Genomic DNA, 21,900 nt, shown 5'->3' with positions numbered 1-21,900 from the left:
TGAAGAATGCACCATTAATTACAACAAAAAACCTACATTGGAAAGAGCAGGAAAAGCCTGTTCATCCCTCTGCTGGATCTCATACAGTGAACGAGACTCCTCTATGGCCTGCTTCTCCCAGCGTTCCTCTGGAGACAAACCAAAGTAGTTACAATCTCTGCTGCCATGGTTCACATCCTCAGTCCTCTCCCTCTCTGGTTTTCTGTGAAGGAAAAGAAACAGGACAACTTAGACAAAGAAATTCAGTTATCACCAGTATCAAATGCAATACAAACTCGTGATTCAGAAGGAAGAAAGAACATAATTACATAGCACTGCTTCCATGATTATAGCTCAGATCCCTTCCTGCCCATTGCAAGATATCCAAACACAGAAAACTTAAGGAAGGGAAAGAATTTTGTCTGTGATTTATTCACTTCAACACAATTTTGCTAAACTTTATAACAAATGGTAACAGATCATAAACAGCAGTTGAAAATCCCATCTCTACATCAAGTGATCTACTCTGTTTCTGTGCCAGCTGAGAACTGACCACCCCTCCACCAGCTGTGAGCTTGCAAGAGAAAGCTGGGGACAATTGCTTTGGTAAATACAACAAAAGGGAAAATGAATTATAATTTTTAACATTTGAAGCATAACTACACAAGATTAACATCACTGTTTCAGCTTTCTGAATTACTTAACCAAACTTTTGAGGATACTCATGTATTTAGGTTAAAGAGGTAATAAAAAATGTCCTGAAGTGTTGCATGAGGCAGACTCCAAAGAAACCCCTTTTATTCCACAAGGAGTTAGAATAAAGAAAGTGACAGAATCTACAGACTTTAAAGAATTTCAGGTTTTAGCCAAGTATGGAATTGTCTCCTAGTCAGGACAGAGAAGTGGCAATGATGAAAACAGACTCTGATGTAGCAGCACAATGAATCAAAAAAAATCACAACTAATAAATGCAGTTCTTGTACCCCAAATGATCAGCAATAATATGATGCAGTCCTCCATGACAGGTTCTGCAGAAGCTGAGGGAAGATAGTGGTCGTGCTCAAGAAGCTCTACATGCAACATTACTTCACCTCAACCAGAAAACCAGAAACCCCCAACCACAAAAAAAACAAACAACAAAATAATCCACAAGCAAAAAAAGAAGAAAAAACAAAAAGAAGATGCAAACAAAACAAAAAACCCCAAAAAAACAACACCCACCATCCTTAAGGACTTGGAAAACTTCAGAAATAAATGGCAACACATTTCAAAAGTGCATGTTGGAAGCACCTGAAGCATTTATCTGGGCTCCAGGAAACTCAGATAGAGTTCAAGATAAGTAAGATGTTATTTGCAGTTTTACCTTACAGTTTGGGAAGGACTCCTGCCTGGAGTTTTTTGCTCAGCTGAGGTCTGAGGAGGTTGGGGTCCAGAACACAAGAACTGATGCTGCCTGGTGCCCACAGTATGCTGAAGTCGAGGAGGTAGAGCTGACTGGGGTTTTATTGACTTGCTCTGATTCTTGGGCCCTCTGCAATCTGCATCTGCAATAAAAATGTAAAAAGATGTATTTTTAAATAATTTTTTTTAAAGCTCTTTGGGACAAAACATCTGACAATGAAGATTCTGCCACACAAAGACAGGTACAATCCTACCGGGCTGAGCATTCTGCCCCCATGTAGAGAAAAACTTTTTTATCTTCTTCCCTGGCACAGTGTTCCAGCCCTCCATAGGAGAGGCCTGTGGAAGAGGTTTAAGGCTCTTCAGTGAGACAGCATGCCTACAAAACAAGGAATCAGGGAGGGAAAATTATCTCAAAGACCAGACTGGAGCATGCACACATTAATAGCACATGTTTACTAAGACTGGCAGATCTTGCCATTTTTTAGAACGTTGCACTCAAAGTCCTCCTTATGATTACACTCAAGCAATATGCAAAAGAAGATGTAAACTTAGCCAGTGTAGATGTAAATTTAGCCAGTAAAGAACCATCAGCCATTTGTTAAGTGAGTATTTCAATGCCTTTGGGGCAGACAGAAAAGGCAAATAATCAGAAAAAGCAATATACAACAGATGAACTTATCACAAACACTGCAATAGATGTCAACTCTGTAATACATTATTTTCTTTAGCATATTGTTTTCTTAACAACCTTGTGGCAGTACTGCTTCAATTGAATAAATAGATACATTCCAGGGGCTGAAATTAACTCTGAAGTAATGCTGCCATTACCAAGGCTCAGCTTCACATTCTTTTCCAATTGAGTTTAAACACTTACTTTGCTCCAAGCTCTTCTACAAATACTACAACTGGCCCATTCTCTGAACAAACTTCTTGAATATGGGCATTATAAAATTTCCCATTATGGTCTAAGCGCACCTATAGAAAAAGAGTAAGAAAAATGTGCATTAGCTTCAAAGAAGACAACGGGAGGGTATTGACACTATTTAAAGTATCAGCAACATTAAAAACAGAACTTCTCCCCTGGGTAACAAGACTTAAGAAATAAAAACCACATAATTCAGTAAATGTATCAAAACCAAATCTTCCAGCCATATCACTTCTTCAAAAAGAAATAAAAATACTAAAGGAAACACCACCACCAACAAAAAACCCTGCACAAACAGAAGCCTGGTCACTATTTAGTGGAACACAGCTTTTAAAACTACACAAAGTTAAAAGTAATCAGTAGATCAAGACTTCTAAGCTTTACTGAAAAAATTTCTCTTAGAATAAACCCCAAAGCCTTTCCTTGTTAAAATCCATGCAAACAAAACTCATTACTAACAGTTTGGTGACATTTAGTTTAACTAAGACACTCTGAACACCAATTATTTCTGCATTTATTCTTCAGAAACTTTTTTAAAACAACTACAGAAGGTGTGCAGACATGATCACAGTTGTTATTTGTCTGACATTCCATGTTCTTAAAACTCTTCTATTACATATAATATAAATTTCATAATGTTCTGCTACAACATTTGTCTTTCCAGTTACATTAATCTGGTAAACTCCACTTTTCACTATTTATTTCCTCTTCCCATGTTTTGCATCCCATATATTTACTGCCTTGCCATGTACACACAAAACTTGGCACAGAGATTATGTTAATTACCAGAGGTTTTTCTACTATCTGTACCCTTTAGTAACTACTACACAACACAGCCTCAGGGTCTTAAATATAAATTTTAAGCCTGTACTATTAAGCAACAATCAACTCCATATTAGGTTTTGGTTTGTGCTTTGTGTAGAGTTTTGGAGGTTTGCAGGTATTGGGTTTGTTGGGTTTTTTAAAAAAAATTTGGAGATGTGTTTTTCCTGCCATTTATTTGCTATACTTAATTCCATTACACAAATTTTAAAAGTACCAACTTAAAGAGCCCACATTTTTCATGATAAACCTAACTGAATGTTGTCACATTAATATTAATAATTTAAACAAACAGTCAAGTCTCCTGGAAAGGACCATATTTAACCAAGCACCACCAGTTTAGTTAACACAACAAAGGAGATTTTAAAATATGAGTACTACAGGATTTAATAGCAAATCTTATTTTTTGAGGCAGCAATACATACCACAAATTAATAGAATTTAAAGAGCAAATGTGTAACTTTTTGTAACTTGAACACTTCAAGAGGAAGAATTGCCCAAAACTTCAGATCTTTAGGATCTGCAGTAACCAAAGAAAAGCTGTGTTCCATCACTTGAAAGCAATGAGATTGGTACAAAGCCAATTCACAAACACTGGTCACTATCTCCAGAGTTAATCATAAATACATGAAACTATGATGCTTGATTTTGGTCTCTCCAAAGAAAAGCTTGTAGGACAGAAAACACCAAAATTTCTTTCTTTGTGCAACTCTAAGCACACTAAAAACTTATCATGCAGCAGTATGATGATAAAGCATGTGCAGCCATCAGCAAAAGATGCTATGGAGAAACAGACCCACCTCACACTTTTGCACATCACAGGAATTGCTACTGAGCTTAAGGATCCCATCAAGAGAAGAGCAGAGTTTAGCCTGAACCAAGTGAAATGCCCTAAATGCAGCTCCTTCTCACACACAGCCAGCACTCTACCACCACTCCAGGCAAGGACACACCACAGAGGCCAGACTGCTCAAACCTAACCTGAAGGTTTATAGACATCCTATTAAATAGACTCTTCAAGTTAACCTTAAGACTTTTTAATGCAATTAAGTTGCACTGATCAGGTGCTCTATTTTTCTACATGTATGGCTTTAAGTCATCAACACTGCCAACAATTAAATGAGCATATGCACAGTTGAATGCATAAGCAAAGCATATTTAAAAAAAATAGCAGTTATACATCAAAACAATTAACAAAGGGGGAAAATTGGCATCTTGAGCAAAATGTTAATCTCTACAAACTGTAATTCAATAGTACTTACTTTACATTTATCTCCAACTGAGTATTGCATACCAGCAGCAATAGAAAAATCTTGTTTTTGCTGATCTGTAAAGACATGAGCAGTAATACACTGTTAGGTTAAATACACCAAGAGAGTTGCTTTCCTGGAACAGTACAAATACCCTAAATCTGCACTGACTGATGTGAGGAAGACCACTGCTTAAGCCCAAACTGCCATTTCTATGCACCACTGATCTTCAACAGGGTTCACTTTACACATCAGCTTGCAAAAGCTGCAGCTTCTAAATATTTGGCTACTTACCCCATTTGGATTGGAGCCAAACTTCATATTCCACATTTCTGTAAACTGATGGGTTGAGCGATTTAAGAACTTTTTTAGGTAAGACCAACAAGGTAGGATTCCCATTACTCTTAAGGTGCTGTATAAAACAGAATAAAGTGCTTAACAGTAAAATGCATAAAGATGTACAGTTTTCCACTTTTCAGTCAGTTCTCAAGCTTTAAACTCAAATACATAAAGCATAAAGAGCTTTGAAAAAAAATAGTTCTGTGGTGCTCTTTTAACAATACCAGAACAAACTAAAAATTCAGCAGTATTAAAAAGGACACAATCAACCTTTTGGCACATCAGAAGCAAACATTACTTTTCAAAGAAATAAGCAGTTCTTAAGCTATTACATGTTAGAAAAAATAGAAATTCAAGATTCTCTCACAAACGTGAAACAGCGAAAAATAACAGAGTACAAGTTATTAGGAAGAAAAATCTTAACATATAAATACCTTGTTGCCAGAAAGAGACTTCAATCCATTCATATCACTAACTGTTGCAGCTTTACTTCTGCAAAAATACAAAAGTGTGCTGTGGTAATACAGTATTAACAAGGCCTGGAAATCAGGCAAGAAACATCTTGGAAATGGATAAAAATCCTGGAACAACCACTCTATGCATGTTTTTCCACAATAAACATACCACAGAATACCTTCATCTCTTAAAATGAAAAAGAGAAGTCTAAATCAAGAACTACATTTCTATGTCTTATAAAGCTAAAAATAACTTTGTTTGTTTGCTTCTAAATACAAGTTTTAGGTTGTATGACTTATGTGCAATGACTTGGCCATCACTTAAGGAAAAAAAGCGGGGGTAGGCAAGGGGGAAAAAAATCCTCTAAAATTTTTGCAGCTATGCAATCAAAATACAGGAAACGCACATATTAAAAATAATTTTTAAAAAAAAACAACTCAAAATGGAAAAAACCTCCCTTTAATTAACTGGCATCAGACACTCTAATTTACTCTTATTTTCTACACTTGACAGAACTGAAAAATTACTTTCTGCAGAGAAAAAAGTATTTTTTCCCTCCAGCAGCTGCAGGCAACCCTCAGCATTAACATTTCCCAAAACCAAATGAAACTATTATGTTTAGTAACAACGTAACTGAATCACATTTATAAAACAAAAAACATATTCTGGAAAACTAGGTGATTGAACAAACAGTCAACTTCAGCAAAAAATTTAAGACATTAAGACACCAAAGTGTCATTTCTGTTAACCAGGCCAGGAATCACATATACTATCTAACTCTTGCATCATACAGTTTAAATCATAAACATTGAGTCTGACAGTCTCAAGTGAGTATATGACCTTCATTTACAAAGGTGCTGGGTGCCCAGGACACCTTCAAGAGCAGAGAAGAATAAAGGTTTCCACTCTGTGACATTTAATTACAGTAATTGTTGCCTGAACCAGAAATACTTTGACTTTTAATTGGAAAGGTTCCTGACTATTTTTCTCTAAACAAGAAAGGAAGCTAATCCCTTTTTCAGAACTTGCTTTTCTTTCTGTGGTGATTCCCATCATCTTTTCTGCTGTTTTCAGCATGGGGGGGAAAAAAATAATAAAAAATCAGCTCCCAACATCACAAAGAATTTCTTCTTCCTCAGGCCTACAGCAGAGCCCCCAGAAAGGACTTGAATGACATTCAGCAGAAGGAGGGGACAAGATGCACTGATATAGAATAATCTCCATGGCTTCAATGGAATTTCACACAAGCCAAGGTTTTAAGAATAGTATTAAGCACAAAAGCAATGGGTGCAAGTTGCACCAGGGAGGTTCAGATTAGATATTAGGAAAAATTTCTTCACTGAAAGAGTGGTAAAGCATTGGAACAGGCTGCCCAGGGAACTGGTGGAGTCATCATCCCTGGAAGTATGCAGAAAACAGGTGGCTGTGGTGCTTTGGGAGACAATTCAGTGGTTAAGGTGGTGTAGGACTGACAGATGGGCTCAATGATCTTGAAGGTCCTTTCCAACTGTGATGATTCTATGACAAAATGTCCATATGTAAAGGCAAAAATGGCATTGTGAAAGCTTTACTGGGCAAAAGCAATCAAAGGTCAAACTCTCAAAGCTAGCTACAGCATCCCAGTCCAGCAAAAGGAGTACAAACCCATAAATATAATCACTTCATAAAGTTCAAGGAAATAAATACAGCAAGTTATATCTGTATATAACTAGCTAGCTCCACTAGCTACATCTCAAGCAGGCATTTCAGCCCCCAGATGTGGAAGCAACACAAGTTGGATTAGATTCCTGTAACTACTCAGTTGTAAGAGCAAGCCATGTAATTAATTCTCAAGTAGTTTTTACTACACCCAGCTGGCTCAGTGACAGTTTTTGGGGAATTCTGATGTTTTAAACAGGAGAAAACACCCATTGGAATGACAATATTCCGTGATGTAGAGAGACCCAAAGCTAGAATGCATGAAAAACAGAGAAACCAGAACCCAGCCTTTAAGTACAAGTGAAGCCAACACATCTCATTCTTTCATAGTCCTAGCCTTGCCTCTCTGTGTTTCTTTCCTTTAATAACTGGTAAAGGTACTCAAGCCCAAGTGTCAGATTCTACTACCCATCAGAAATTCAGAAGTCATTTAACACATGCTGCTCACAGGCAGCATTTTTAAATCTCATTTACCTGTAGTTGTCATCTTCTGAATCTGAAGCAGATACTTCACTGCTACCATTACTTTCCTCTGTCCCACCAACAGCACTAAGTTCTGCTATGATTTTCTTTACATCTGTATCAAATACTTTCTCATAAAGCAATTCATACAGCAGAGCTGGGGAAGAAAAGAAGAAAGTGGAAGGGTGAAATCGATCATAAGGTAAATGAGATTTTATGCCACCATTACAGATGCATTCCAAATTACTTCAATCAAAGCAGTCAAGCATTTTGATGTGTTAACTGCAACACTGAAGGCATTAGAAGCAAAACTGGCTGCAGCTACTATGGCTTAATGGGTATGCATGAAATCCCTAAAGATCAGGTCTCTTCTGACCAAGAAAATTTGGCCTTAACCTTGTAACTCTGCACACAGACAGAAATTTCATGAAGAATGAGGACCCTTGTAGTGATTGTCACAGTGACCCATGAAACCTAATTAGGACCTTTGGCCCTAATTTCTGCAGTCTAGTAAAAGGAAAGAATAATCCATGAAGCCAGTTATTTTTCACATGTACAACCCCACAATTTCTGTGACAAGTAACACATGCAAGGATAACTTTAAGAAAAACTGTTAGTTTGCTAATATAGTCCAGAATCCAAAATTAAAACCAGAATGCTGACCAGAGACAATGCAACCAACTAAACAAGTACACTAATATTTTCTGTTTACATTAGACCACTCAAAGAGGCAGGTGAGTCTTCACCTCTTGGTATGCAGCCTGCTTTGTCAGCAATCAGAACACATTTAGAACCCTGTTCTCCCCCAGTCATAGTCATTGATAATTCAAATGGAAAACTAAGCTAGGAAAGAATTAGTATAATCAACTTTCATACAGCACCATTTCCTGAAATCTGATGCTGGTATCTTAAGATATTTGGTAAAAACCCATGCTTTTAATTAATCAGCATAATACTTACATTGGCACAGAGCAGCCTTTTCTGAATACTCTATGGGATAAACAATATCATAGTGGTTTCCATTTGAGAAGCAGAGCAACACCTATTAAAAAAAACCACAGATACTTTAGGTTTTGCATCTCATTTGATTTTTCTTATGAGCACTGCCTTTGTATTTCAGTTTAATGTGTCAATGTGCTTCATCTCCCACAATCTCCAAGTATTAACAAAATTATCACAATTTAGTGGATACACTTTAGACAAAAAAAAATTGACCAAAAGTCAAAAAGAATTTAAGACAGAGGTAGTTAAGCGAGTTTACACCTGAAAAAATGGTTTTTCCAAAATTTTAGATTATTAGGAAAATATACCACACTCCAAATCTTTATTTAAAAGCAAGTGCTACATGTATTAACAGAATAGCTGCCTTAAATACAAAAGGAATAGTTAAAATTGAGTTTTTTAGAATGTTTCACTGTAGAGAGTACTAAAAGTAGCACAAAACTCCTTGCTATTTATAAAGCAGACTTAATTCAGCCTTTCACATTAGCCATAATTTATTGGGTTCTTTTACCTTATCGGAAAAGCCATTTTCAGTTACATGTGAAGGAGAAGCATTTGGTTCCCGGTATATTATGAAATCTTTCCTGAGGGAAAAAGGTAGCAGTTAAGAATTCATTTTAAAATTAATATCAATTAAAAAACTGGACTGTTCAAGTCAAGTACATGCATAACCACAGAAAACACCTAGTGGAAAAAGATAGTGAGGAAGATGAGTACATCAAAACTCGTCAAAAAAGTTTTGCTTTTATGAAAGAATACACGAGAAAAAGATGTGCTGGCACAACATGCACAACAAGTGTAACAAATTCCCAGAAACCACCTGCTGGAGCTGTGTCTGGAAGGATGATGGTTCTCCAGTCCTGGAGAAACTCATTATACTGGGCCATTTGGAAACACAGCAGAATGAAGAGCAGGTTTTACAAAGAGAGACAGGGAACAGTGGTTCCATTTCTCCAGAAAGTGAGAAATGGCTGAGGATCAATCTGTAGTGGCAGAGGGACTACATGGGTGCAAGAACCCTTCTGGTTCTGGGTAGCTGTCTAATATAGTTTTTCTAAACAGGTTTAGAAAAATTTTATCATTGCAAACTAGGTTTGGGTATCTCATCACACTGAAAAAGATTACGAATACTATAAATGAAGACTTGAGCTAATACAGTTAATCAACTCCAGCATTTACATTCCACACAATTATTTTTTTTAGCTTATTTGATTAAAAAGTATGAAAAGTTGAACTGGCTATAAAGGAACAAATAAATTAAAATACCCAACTCATACTGACAAGCCACGCAATTTTTTTATTTCCTAAAAACTGAAAGACTACTATCCATCTCTGTTAGGATCTTAAATTTGATTATGTTCTCTCTCTCTTTTATACTCAATATTCCCTTTGATTTCTTTGCTCAGCAACCTATCACTGCAACCAGAATCTTCCTTCTTCACACAAGCAAGAGCTTTATTAGTCTTGCAAAATGACTAAGTATATTCACAGGTGCAAGCTTTGGGTTTAAAAAAAAAAAAAAAAAAGCAAAAAACAACACACAACTTTCTACAGCAACTCAGAATAAGTAATAATTCCACAGCTCAGACTCACTCAAAGCACACTACTATACACAGCTCATTCCCTTGCACAATAATTAGAAAGCAATTACAAATACCCAGCATATTGCTTGCACACCACTTTGTCAAAAAATAGGTAGGATTACACTTCATAAGCGAAACTGTTCATCACCAAGAGGAGTGTTTATCTATGCACAAGACCAAAATATTTCCTAAGCAAAGCTCAAAACATCACCAGTCATGGAGTTGGACTGTTTCATCTATACTAAAAAAGCAGAAAAGGGGAAATTTATACAGACAAGAGAGTAAGTAACAGGAGTCCACCATCAGTATGTGCAACTCATACCAGGACAGGTCTGAGATTGGCTTTCCAGGATCCAGCCTGCAATACTTAAGAGCACTAAGCTGCACCAGGGCATTCATACAGAGATAATAAAGAAATGGGTACAGCCTGCAGCTTAGCAGTAGGGTTAATGTTAAAGCCTTTGTGAGAAATAGGAAGAATACCATTCTTAAGAGAAAAATTAAGACATGAAAATTAACAAAATTCAACCTTTATGACCTTACCCACAATTAGTTGTGCAGGTGAGGTGTGTGACATTATTGGAAATTTGTATACAAATAACCAGCCTGTTATTTTCAGAGCTCAGTTTTCTGCTTTTATTTAATACCTTGAGAGATGCAATTTTCAAAACATATTTGTAATCTTCTGGAGAACTACATAGAATTGTAACATGCAATTCCATCTTTGCTATTCCAGCTGATCTACTAGCAAAACAACTGATCTCAATAAAACATATTGAAAGGCTTTCTTACTTGTACATAAGAGAAAGGGCACTTATTTCTACTTGTCCAACCCATTCCTATATAGAAAAAAAAGAAAAAGAAAATTAAATTCAAACACACATACAATTACTGTACTTCCTCACATGTGGATTTAAGAGAAGCAATAAATCATTGTCAAAAAACCATACAGTAACACTGAGTCTGGTGTTCAGCCAAGACACTTTGATTCCATTTGAAGGCTTTTTTGAAATAAGAGTAATTATTCCAGTAAAGTGGTTAAAGGGCATAAACTAGAAGAGTATTTTCCCAAACTAGAAATGGAACTGTATGAAAACTGAGAGAACCCAGAACAATCACACAGAAGCAAATCAAGCACCTAAGACTATGATTTTGTAAGGTGATATAGTGGTTTTTACATTTTTTTTTTCTTTTGCTAAACAACCAGCAGTCTAGCTTTTCAGAAGTGACTTTAGGAAAAAAAAAAAAAAAAAGTCAAAATTAGTTGCAGTGCTTTTAAAAATGTCACTCTCTACTTTCAAAACTGTCTGGTTTCATGGGCCTCTAGTTATAGATGAACTGGAAGAACAACAAGGTCTTTTCCAGCCTAAGCAATTCTATGATAACTTTGAGATTTAACTCTTATGACTAAAACACAGATAACTTCCATAGAGGGATCTTGCCACAGTCTTGTGAAGTGCTCCAACACACAAGTAGACTTACCACTTCCAGACACCCAAAATAAACTTGTCAGAGTTGCTGCTTGCATGAGGAGTGCTGTATATGGATACCCAAAGAAAGACCAAAAAGAAAGCTGCCCTGCACAGCTTCTAAACAATGAAATGTCTGTAACACAATAATACAGACTCAAATAATAGAAAACCAGAAGTTGTTGTTTCCAGCTGCCTTCCTGCCTGCTGTACTGTGCTCCACTATGATGAGACTGGATGCAGTGTGGTTTGGGTTTGCCTGTTTCTGGTTTGGTGTGGTTTCTCAATTGTTTTTTTGTTTGATTGATTGATTTTTTTGGCAAGTGGTTGTTTGGTAGTTGGGGTGCTTCTGTTGTGCTTGGGTTTTTTTTACTTTTTTTTTTTTTTTTTTTTAAACTTCTTACCACATTAAAAACAACTCAAATTAAGCTTGGGTTGCTAAAATTTGCAGCAGCATGATTTTTTTAAAAAATTTTTTTACATTCTAACAATTTTAACATACAGAGTAATTTAGTATTAATTTATCTGATCATGTAAAAAAGCTACTTCAAAAATATCTTTTGAAAATCAGCAGCTGTGTATGGAAAAACATTTTCCCTACACATGCAGTGCTGCAAACCATGAGCACTGGCATAGTTCAGTGCAGCATAAATTCTACTGGAAAATGGTGTGATTTACCATTTAGCATAGCATCTCATGATTTGATTAACAAAGCTTTGCATTTAAAAATCCTGGAATAAAAGCAAGACAAACATAGTATAGGCTAATATCCATCCTTTTCCCCCTTCCACCATTCATTTTGGAAACTGAAATGAACAACCATGTGCTTAGTCTTTCTAAATAGGGATCTTCTAGACATGGCAGGGAAAAGAAATAAACAAAAGTCATGCTTTACTTTCTCAGAGAGTAAAATTTAATAACATTTATGTAAAATTGCTTTAAAAAACCCAACAGATTTTACAGGGTTGCACTAGATAGTTCTCGGTCCTCTTCCCTCTCTCCCTCATCTGACATTTAGTTTACCCTAAATGGTTAACTCCCTAATAAAAACACTAAAAACAAATTCTGGGGGGGGAAATAATAATTTTGCTTCAAATCAGTATCTTCCTAAGAGCCCGTGGTTACTGCTCATAGCATCTCTTACACCAGGAGCTGTCTTTTCACCACCTAAGCTTTCAGGCCTTTATTCAAAGCTGCTTTCAAGATAAAGCTGGCCATGCTATTTTTGTTGCCATTTGCAGAGACTAGAAATGTTGGGATACAATTCTGAAGAAGAAGAGGCTTACATCAAGACACACAAAAGCTCACAAAATCATTTTACAATAGAGTACACGCTTAAAAATAAATTTTCACATACTTCAAACAGCTCTTAAGCTCAGTCAAAGACATTTGTTAGGAAAAAAAAATCAATTACCCATCAACTTCAAACAGCTCTTGAGCTCAGTCAAAGACATTTGTGAGGAAAAAAAATTCAATTACCCATCAAACTCAACAAAAGTACTGCCTCTGTTACAAATCAAATTTAACATACCTGTGGATTTTCCAAACATTTTAAATAGTCTTCAAATGGCCCCTCAATGAACTGTTAAAAAAAAAAAATTAATAATTAACTATTTTTACTTGCATAGCACATGGAATTCGTAGTCTACAACAAACTGTACCAACAGGAATGTACTATTGGAAATGGAAGGTCATCCTGCCATCAGACCTTGCAGTCTGATATAAAGTGATGGAGGGATGAAGGAACAAATGGTCAAAATGGTCTGTCATTTTCCACATTACAGCAAATAACCACATAACCAGCTTTTGGAGTCACCACACAATCCACAACAAAGCAAAAAAACAAAACCAAAAAACCCACAAACAAACAAAAAAAGAAATAAACCAACTAAAAAATCCAGCAGCCAAATGGGAAATCTGTAAGAAGGTAAAGATGCTGTGTGCAGCCACCAGCAGGATTTAACTCTGTTCACCACAACTCTTTGGGCCCACCCATCCAGCCAGTTTTTCACCCTGTGAAAAAAATGCCCATCCAAGCCCCGAGCAACCCATTTCTCCAGAAGAATGCAGTGTCAAAGGCTTTACTAAAGTCCAGGTAAACAACACCCCCACAGCCTTCCCCTCAGCCACTGAGCAGGTCACCTTGTTCTTAGCAAGGAGTTAAGTCCAGCAGGACCCAAACAGGACCTGTAGCAGGTTGAAAGGTCTGATACAGCCATTCTAAACCTCTCTGGACAGTGTTGTTCATAAGTGTCCTGGTCTGAGGCAGGACAGACACAATTTCCCCTCCAGACACTTTAATTTTCAGTCAAGTCTCTCTCTAAGTAATTACATTCTGGAATTAACAGCATGTTTTTCAGTCAGTGCCTGCTTCTAGGACTGGTAAGCCTTGATGTTATAGTTTCTGCTAGAGAATGGGATGATCTGTCCATTCTTCTGCCTTTTTATCCTGATCCATGCATTCCTGAATTTCCCATCTGCTGTGTAATTGAGTTTCCAACCCACAAGTATCTCTCCCTATTATTCTCTTTCCTTCCCCTTTTTGGAAAGGGAGAAGGGTTAACAGAGAGCCTTTTCATTTAAATCTTGACAATGAGAAGAATGAAAAAGCCTGGACACAATTTTTAGACAAACAATCAAGTACAATTTTAGAAGATAGATCAATAAAATATTATTATGAACAGCAGATGGTTTGGTGTGACAAAATTAAATTACCTAAAATAATGCATACAGGAAGAAAGGATGGACACCAGAAAGTTCTTATAGAAAACTGGAAAGTTTAAAAAAAAAATAAAGAGAAGGCTGCTGCAATCAGAGATAACAGTGCAAGAAAGGATAAGAATGAAAATCAAGGTGGTTACACACAATAACCTGGGACTCTGGTTACAGTGATATCAATGGAATGAAAGAGACAGAAATCAAAGCTGAAATGGTTATAACAGACAGAGATAAGAGAAACTTCAGCAAGTACCACCCATTTCTGTCAATAGAGCACAACTACTAAGAAAGCAGAAGAGTAAACAGAACTAAGACACTCAGGAAAGAGGGAGGCACACTGGTTTTGGTGGTTGTTTTTTGCTGGTTTTTTTTTTTTTTTTTTTGAAGAGAAGTAAGTTAATGATGCCATATTCCAGATGAAAACACAAAGTATAGTAAGAGACAAGGGAAAGTAAGAGACAAGGGAAACAAATGAGATCAGCTGAGATTAAACAAGGTACCTGAGCAAGCAGAAACACCAGCAAATGAGAAAAGATACCACCTCAACCCTGTACATGAAAAAAACTATTCTGAAAGAAAAAGGTTTTCAGAAGGATAGTAAAAATGGATAAAGATCCTATCACTTGGATCAACTCTGAAGGAGGGAAAAAAAAAAAAAACGGAGCTGGGAGTTTGGAGGAGACCAAGATAGTACAACGAGCTATGGCTGAAAATGTGGTTACCCAGAAGATGCCAGAAATGGAGAGGGGAAACAACACACAGTCAAGAGCCAAGAAAGGTCACGGTACTACCAAAAACTACTACTGGGAAAATTCTGGAAAGAAAGCTATTAAAAAGTCAGCAGTGAAAAAACTAAAATTAAAAAGAGAAAGGAGAGAGATCTAAGAGAGTTAAGTGCTCACATGGACTGGAAACAAACAGTTATGGCAAATGGAAATACTCAAATTAGAGCTGCATTCTCCCATTGAGATTTTACTGTATTTTGTGTCAGTCATTCTTGACAACTTCCACATTGAAAGTGACCAGTCACATTGGAGCCCAGGGCACTTGGTCAGATTTATAACAAATACATTCACTCTGTTCCTGCTTTCCTTCTCTTCCCTACACCAATGTGCATTTAAAACTTGTCATTTTGGATTCAGGTGAATTTAGAGCAGAAAAAAAGAACCAACTAATAACCCTCCAGTAACAAACACTTACACATACTCCTGTTTTGGCTATCCTGAAAATTAATTTAATAGTATATACACTAGAATACATACAAACACAAACAGGAGCACTTTATTTCTGTTCTTTTAAGGGAAATAAAAAAGGGCTTTACGATAACACTGATGACATTAGCCAAATATAGATCAATATCAAAACACTTCACGTCGGTGGCTGATGAAGAACAACTTTGTTATCATGTTTGGGAAAAAAAACAAACAAAAAAAACCCACAACACAGTGGCAATACATAATAAATTGTAGACCCTTAAACAAATTTCACTTATCAATCAAATCCCTTATTATTGCAAAAGCCTAAATACCACAACAGGAACATTTTACAACCTTCGTTAAAATAGGCATCATACTAAGACAACATCCAGATTTTTGGCAGCTCCTATTAAATTTTAGGAAAGTTTGTTTTGTTTCGTTTTTTAACGAGCATTAAAAACTCTTCCCATCCCACATGCCTCCAGTCCAATCAGGATACAAGTTTTTCTCCAGGCTTATGAAAATGAGTTACTACCCCACACGTGCCAGTTAATTTAAAGAGCACTCACTTCAAAAAGCACCAGCTAGTATATAGGTATGATGAATACTATCAGAAACAGCAGAATATACCTTAGAATAGCAAAAGTAATAAAGTAACATTTTTCTCAATGCTCACAAAAGTACTTACTGCTTCAAATTTCTCCCTATTTTTCCGAAGGTAGTCTACACAAGCCATCCTCACATCAATGTGCCTAGACTGAGAATGTAACACCTACAAAGAGAGAAACAGAAGGAAGTGACACTGGTTCTTTGACAAGTTGCAAATATTTAATAACTACTGCCTAAACACGGGCTTGGAAATACTCTAGTTTTATTCTTAAGAATATTTAAGCTGCATATTCATTCAATAGCATCCTCGTGCAGGTGAAACCTGAATTACTGAATCAAAAATTAACTACAGAATTCACATTTTCTAAATTCAAACATTCATTTTTCTAAGCAGTTTATGAGCTATAGAAATAGCATTTGATGTCCTTATTTAACCAGCTCCTTTGTAAGGAACTTCAGTTAGTGGAAGACTTAAGGAGTGGATGAGGAAACTTCTCTGCCTCAAATGGAATCCAACCAAATCTAGAGTGCAGGGTTGCCTTCTCTTGACCTTAAGAAGTGTAGGTCAGGAAGCCAGGAATTCAGACTCCAACACAGCACCTGCTTTCTACCTCCTGTTCTACTCTCCACTGGAGATTTCAATCTCCCATTTCAAATTGCTACTACTTTCTTCATAGGTTCAGAATTATTTCTAATGTGACCTTGTCTGTATCCTCCCTACAATGTAGGGAAGTTCCAATGAATTTATGTTGCAGCCTCTCTTGCAATCCTTAAACACAGCCCTCAGCTCACTATACTTCCAAATTCAGCTCAGTTCAGTTTTTCTGCATGAAGAGTACAGAGATAACATCAAATCTGTGGATAAACACCTAACTCTGAATTAAAGCTTTTTCCTTTCATAAATTAAGAATGAGATGCTAAAAATCCAATTAATAGTTGAAGAAAAGTTTTATATACACTGGGAGGTGACAAAAACCTTTTACGTATATTAGTTAAAAACATCAGAATATCAACATATATTCATTATTTCACTGAAAAGAAAAAAAACAAAAGAACACCAACAAAAAAAACACTCACTTCAGATCAATAGCGTTTGTTTGCCTGAACTTATAAATTCAGTAGGGAAATTTAAAAAAAAAAAAAAAAAAAAAAAGAGAGAGAAGCGAACTGTGTATAATTAGCACAGGAATCTGGGCTCCCACAATCAGAAGCGCCAGAGCTCCCACTGCTGTTTGTTTGTATTTAAGACAAGATGACGCTGTCACTTTTTTTTTTCCTTTAACAGTAACACTGAAAGGGGGGAGGGGAACTGAACAGGAAGAACCAAAAATTACTCACTTTCTCTTAAATTTAAAGTAGGCTAATTAACAAACATAAGAACAAGGCTTTTCAGCTCTTTCAACTAAATTCTGTTTTCTCAATAGTCTCACACAAAGCAGCTGCACCCAAATGTTGATATTTTGCAAAGAAAAAAGCTCTGAGGAGGCCCTGGAAGGTCAAAACAGGTAACAATTTCTTGATGGCAGAAGGCAGCTGTACACACGGAACTTCTCTCACCCGGCAAGCCATTATTTTTTTTTTATCTTCCACACACCCACCTACCCACCCCGACACCCGACCGTGTAAACTTGCCCGCTTTTTAACATTAATTATCGCCCACTAACGAGCTCTGCTTCCCAAGTTTTCACGCGAAGTGGGTTTGCTTATGCTAGCAGTTACCTGCTCGGCCACAGCCCTGAAAAGACAAGATCCATCCTTGGCAACTCTCTTTCTGTACAAGCCCTGAGATCGCAAGTAGCAGTCCATGGAAGTGTCCCCGGGGGCGTCCATGCCGCTGCCCTGGTGGCTCCTCTCTCCGCCGTCGGGTGTGCATGCCGCCTCCATGTTTACCGCTTCGGGCCCTGGCGAATCCCTGCCCCTCTCCTAGCCCCACATGGCAAGGTAAACCCACTGAGCAGCTGGAGGGCCGGGAAGAGGAAACAGCAGCAAGTGGGGGAGGAGAGCGCTGCCTCCCCCCCCAGCACTCGAGGTAGCAGCAGCAGCAGCAGCGGCGGGAGCAGCAGTAGGAAGAGCAGCGGGTTTCACGTTATCAACTTGCATGTGGGAACGGCGGCGAGAAATCGCAAAGTTTTCAGCCCGCAGCCTGGACTTGCGGCTCCACCAACACCGGGGCTGCTTCTCGGCGTCTCCAGAGGGCCCGGCGGCAGCCGCTGGAGATCGGGTCCCGCTCCCGCTCCTTCTCCCTCGGGGCGGCGATTCCCGGCGGTCCCGCAGCCCCCGCGCGCAGCCGGCCTGCCGGGCGGAAAACAAAAGAGAAAGGACATGTGGTACCGCGGGGCGGCCCGGCAGCGTAACCTGGCGTTTATCTTCACTTTCAGCCCGGGAGCTGCTGGGAGCGGTAGTCCCGGGGGAAGAGGAAGAAGCGGGAGCGGCGCCCGGGAGCGCGGGTGGGGGGAGACCCCGCCGAACCCCGCTTTCGGGCTGGCCCAGGGCTCGGGTGTGAGCCCTGCACCCCGGCAGGCTCATTCTGTTCCGTAATGGCTTTTTAGTTTTATAACGAACACCGGAATGTCTGAAACTTAATCCGTAGATAGGTGGCAGCTGTGGTTTTCGTTTGGTTTTGAGAATCACAGAATCCATTTGGTGGGAAAAGACCTTAAAGAGCATTAAGGCCAACCCACAGCTGCCAAGCCCACCACGTCCCTAAGCACCACACCTACAAGGGTTTCAAATACCTCCAGGGATGGTGACTCCACCACCTCCCCGGGCAGTCTGCTCCAGTGCCTGACAGCCCTTTCACTGGAGACACTTTTCCAATCTAAACCTCCCCCGGCACAACTTGAGGCCATTTCCTCTTCCTCGTTACTTCAGAGTTCACCACCCACATCCCTACAACCTCCTTTCAGGTAGAGCAGTAAAGTCTCCCCTCAGCCTCCTCTTCCGCAGCCTAGAACACCAACCAGCTCCCTCAGGACATCCTAATCAGACTTCTCCAGACCCTTCACCAGTTTCTTTGCCCTTCTCTGGACACACTCCAACACCTCAACGTCCTTCTTGTAGTGAGGGGCTCAAAACTCACCACAGGATTCCTGGTGTGGCCTCACCAGTGCCAGTACAGGGAGACAATCAGCACCCTGGTCCTGCTGGCCACACCATTTCTGACACATCCAGGATGCTGTTGGCCTTCTTGGCCACCTGGGCACACTGGTGGCCAGTATTGAGCCATGTGTGGACCAACACCCCCAGGTCCTTTCCTTTCAGGAAGCTTTCCTGCCACTCTGCCTCAAGTACTGCATGGTGCTTGGTTGGTTTGTTTGTTTCCCCAGATTAGATTGTAAGATTATTTTTGAAGTCACTTGCAGGAAAGAAGATGGAAATAAAACTGGAATAGTACAAGGGAGCTGAATGGAAAGGGGATTACAAAAAGCAACAGCCCTTCAATAGCCCTTTTAGGATATTAAGTATTTTGTATATCACCCTTAGGGGTAACATGCAGCAAATATTTTTATTACAACTGCATGCCAAAAATTTTGGTTGGCATTGTAAACAAGCTTTAGAAGACTTCGGTGCACAAAATTTGACAAGGAAGGAGGCTTCCCAAAGTAGAAAGACTTTTTTTACTGTGGTTGTGTGACTTTTCCTCGAAGAGACACCTACAAAGTTTTCAGTAGCCCTTGTAATAAATAAGATGCTACCAGTTACTTCGTAAGTTAAAAGAACAAATTTAGGTACAAAAAAAGAGGCAAAGACAGAAGGAATGTTAGCTCTTACTTTTCACTTTCAACCAACAAGCATAAGACCAGGGAGGGCAGTGGCTTGAGCTCAGATCTGTATATGATAAAAACCTAATTGAATAAGCAATAAAGTTAAAAGCTAGGCTGTGCTCTACCAGTTCTGTGCTAACAGTTCTTCCTAACAGATGCCCTGGTTTGACAGAAAGGAGATGGTCTACTAGCAACAAAAGCAAATTCCTGTGGATCCCTGTAGATCTCTGTAGTTCCTAATCTCCTGATTAGAAACTGAAACAAGTGAAATTAAAGCCCTAAAAAACACCTGAATATCCAAGACACAGCAAGCTGGTTAGGTAGCATGGGGATGCTTGAGACAAGCTAGCATGAGATAACAATACTAGTGAGGGACTGGAGGGAAAACCCAGACTTCTCACCAGAAGATAGGAAAGGTCATCTATCAAGACTGAACAATAAACCATTGCTGCTACTGCTCAACTCCCATACTCACTGGAAAAACTCAGATTAGCAGACTCCTGCATGTGAAAGGTGCTCTTTCTGTAGAAAAAAAGTGATTTGATAAGCTCTTTTTGAGACCTATCAAGCTAGTGTCCAGGTACAGAATTTCTTAGGAATATTCTATTTTTTCTCGCTCTATTTGTCATGCTTAGGACAGAACTACCCTCTAACACATTCACACACTTGTCTTTCCTCCTATTCAAGCCTTTTATCATTGTGGTTCTAAGGCTGGTTAGGACGAGTAAGGCAAATGCCTTTCATCACATCTGTTAGACTAAAGAATGCCTGTACATGAGGCCATCCAGTACATGGCAGAATGTAAACATAGCTCTGATAAATTAATACACTGAGAAAACTAAAGAATTAAAGTCATATAGTTGTCAGTTTGCTCTTTTCAGAACCAACTCCTGAAGCTAATCAGGGTATGGTGATAGATTTTTTTTTTCCCCCAAGTACTGCTACACAAGCAGCAAAATATTTCTAAAAAGGTGATGTTCCCACTGAAGAAATCGAGCCTGTACATGCAGTTTTTAAGGCATAAAGAAAAATGCATCCCCTAAAAGACATGTGAAATACCTCAACGTTAAAATACTCCATCACAGTAAGAATGACCAAGCTGTAGCTCATGAGTGGTTACACAAGTTCTAATCAGCAAGTACCTTTATTAACATTTCAACCAGCACTTTCACTACAAGCAGCAGTTCCTGCCCCTAGTTCCTCTCTGCACCAACCTCTCTTCCCCACAGGTGCTTCTGCTGCACAGACACCGAATCAGATCAAGATAACTCAAAAAATAAAATTAAAAAATCCTAAAACAAACCACCTGGGACAAAAAAAAAAAAACCCAAAAAAACCAAAACAAAACCACAAAAAACCAAAAAAAAAAAAAAACCCCAACATCCCGAACAGCAACTTTATTTTTAAACCGATTAGGTTTCTGATTCAGTTCAGGGCCTGCCTGTGCCATCACCAGGGCCGGCACAGGGGGTGTGGGGGTTGCTGGCTTTGCTGTGCCCCTGGAGGGAAGGCCCAGCCCGGCCTGTGCCCAGCTCCACACCCGCCCTTCCCCGCTTCACTCAGCGCTGCTTCCCCAGCAGCCTCCTCCCCATCCGCCGCTCCGGCCTGGGCGACTCGGCGCAGGCCAGGAACCGTTCCCCCCGGGCAGGGATGGTCCCTCGGCCTGCAGCCCGACGGCTCCTCGGAGCAAGAGCAGCCCCACCAGGGCCCTGCCTGCTCGGCTGCCCTCCCTGCGCCAGTACCGGAGCCGCCCGGAGGGGGCTGCGGCGCCCCGAGGCCCTCACCCTTCGGCACTCACCGGCTGAGGGGCGGGCGGGCGGCTCCCACCTCCTCCTTCTCCTCCTCTCCGCCTCCTCCCCCGGGCAACGGCGGGAGCGGCACCGCCCCCTCCTGGCCCGGCCGTGGCCCCAGCGCGGGCTCTTCAATCTCCCGCGGCGGCCGCTCCGCTCGCGTCGCTCCCCGATGATGCGGATGCAGCCGCCGCTGCCGCCTCCAGCCCCGTCTCGGTCTCGCCCGCCCGCCCCGCCGCCTCTCATCACTCTTCGCCGCACGCGCGAGCCGTGGCCGCTCCCCCTCCGAGCGCTGTTGGTTTGTCCCGCCGGCCACACCTGTGCGGGCCGTTGCGGCTCGTACCATTTGCCCCACGGGGGAGGAAGGAGGCGGCCGGGGAGAATATTCAGGTGCTGGAGGAGGCTGCGGTGTTTTCGCGCCTGGGCTCTTTCTC

The 21,900-nt window shown here is 39.7% G+C and overlaps 1 protein-coding gene across 4 annotated transcripts in view; it reads right to left on the bottom strand.

The window, feature by feature from the left end:
- OTUD4 (OTU deubiquitinase 4) overlaps window positions 1–21,689 on the bottom strand; it is a 32,530-nt gene extending 10,841 nt beyond the window's left edge. The window contains exons 1-15 of one of the 4 annotated variants that reach the window (XM_071753734.1): window positions 21,475–21,689; window positions 17,632–18,204; window positions 15,992–16,075; window positions 12,921–12,971; window positions 10,713–10,759; window positions 8,849–8,921; window positions 8,296–8,377; window positions 7,348–7,492; window positions 5,154–5,211; window positions 4,675–4,792; window positions 4,393–4,457; window positions 2,258–2,358; window positions 1,635–1,759; window positions 1,343–1,523; window positions 37–202 (exon numbers count right to left, since the gene is read on the bottom strand). In XM_071753734.1, the coding sequence (XP_071609835.1) occupies window positions 37–202; window positions 1,343–1,523; window positions 1,635–1,759; window positions 2,258–2,358; window positions 4,393–4,457; window positions 4,675–4,792; window positions 5,154–5,211; window positions 7,348–7,492; window positions 8,296–8,377; window positions 8,849–8,921; window positions 10,713–10,759; window positions 12,921–12,971; window positions 15,992–16,075; window positions 17,632–17,796 (1,461 nt within the window). In that variant the 5' untranslated portion in view covers window positions 17,797–18,204; window positions 21,475–21,689. Of the gene's footprint in view, window positions 1–36; window positions 203–1,342; window positions 1,524–1,634; window positions 1,760–2,257; window positions 2,359–4,392; window positions 4,458–4,674; window positions 4,793–5,153; window positions 5,212–7,343; window positions 7,493–8,295; window positions 8,378–8,848; window positions 8,922–10,712; window positions 10,760–12,920; window positions 12,972–15,991; window positions 16,076–17,631; window positions 18,205–21,474 lie in introns of those variants that run through there. The other 3 variants (XM_071753737.1, XM_071753736.1, XM_071753738.1) reach the window with 3 other exon arrangements.
- Between the last annotated feature and the right edge of the window lie 211 nt (window positions 21,690–21,900).

Source organism: Heliangelus exortis, chromosome 10 (genome assembly GCF_036169615.1).
Source record: "Heliangelus exortis chromosome 10, bHelExo1.hap1, whole genome shotgun sequence".
NCBI lineage: Eukaryota > Metazoa > Chordata > Aves > Apodiformes > Trochilidae > Heliangelus > Heliangelus exortis.
Note: the sequence above shows the minus strand (reverse complement) of the source record. Positions and strands in the feature narration are given on the sequence as shown.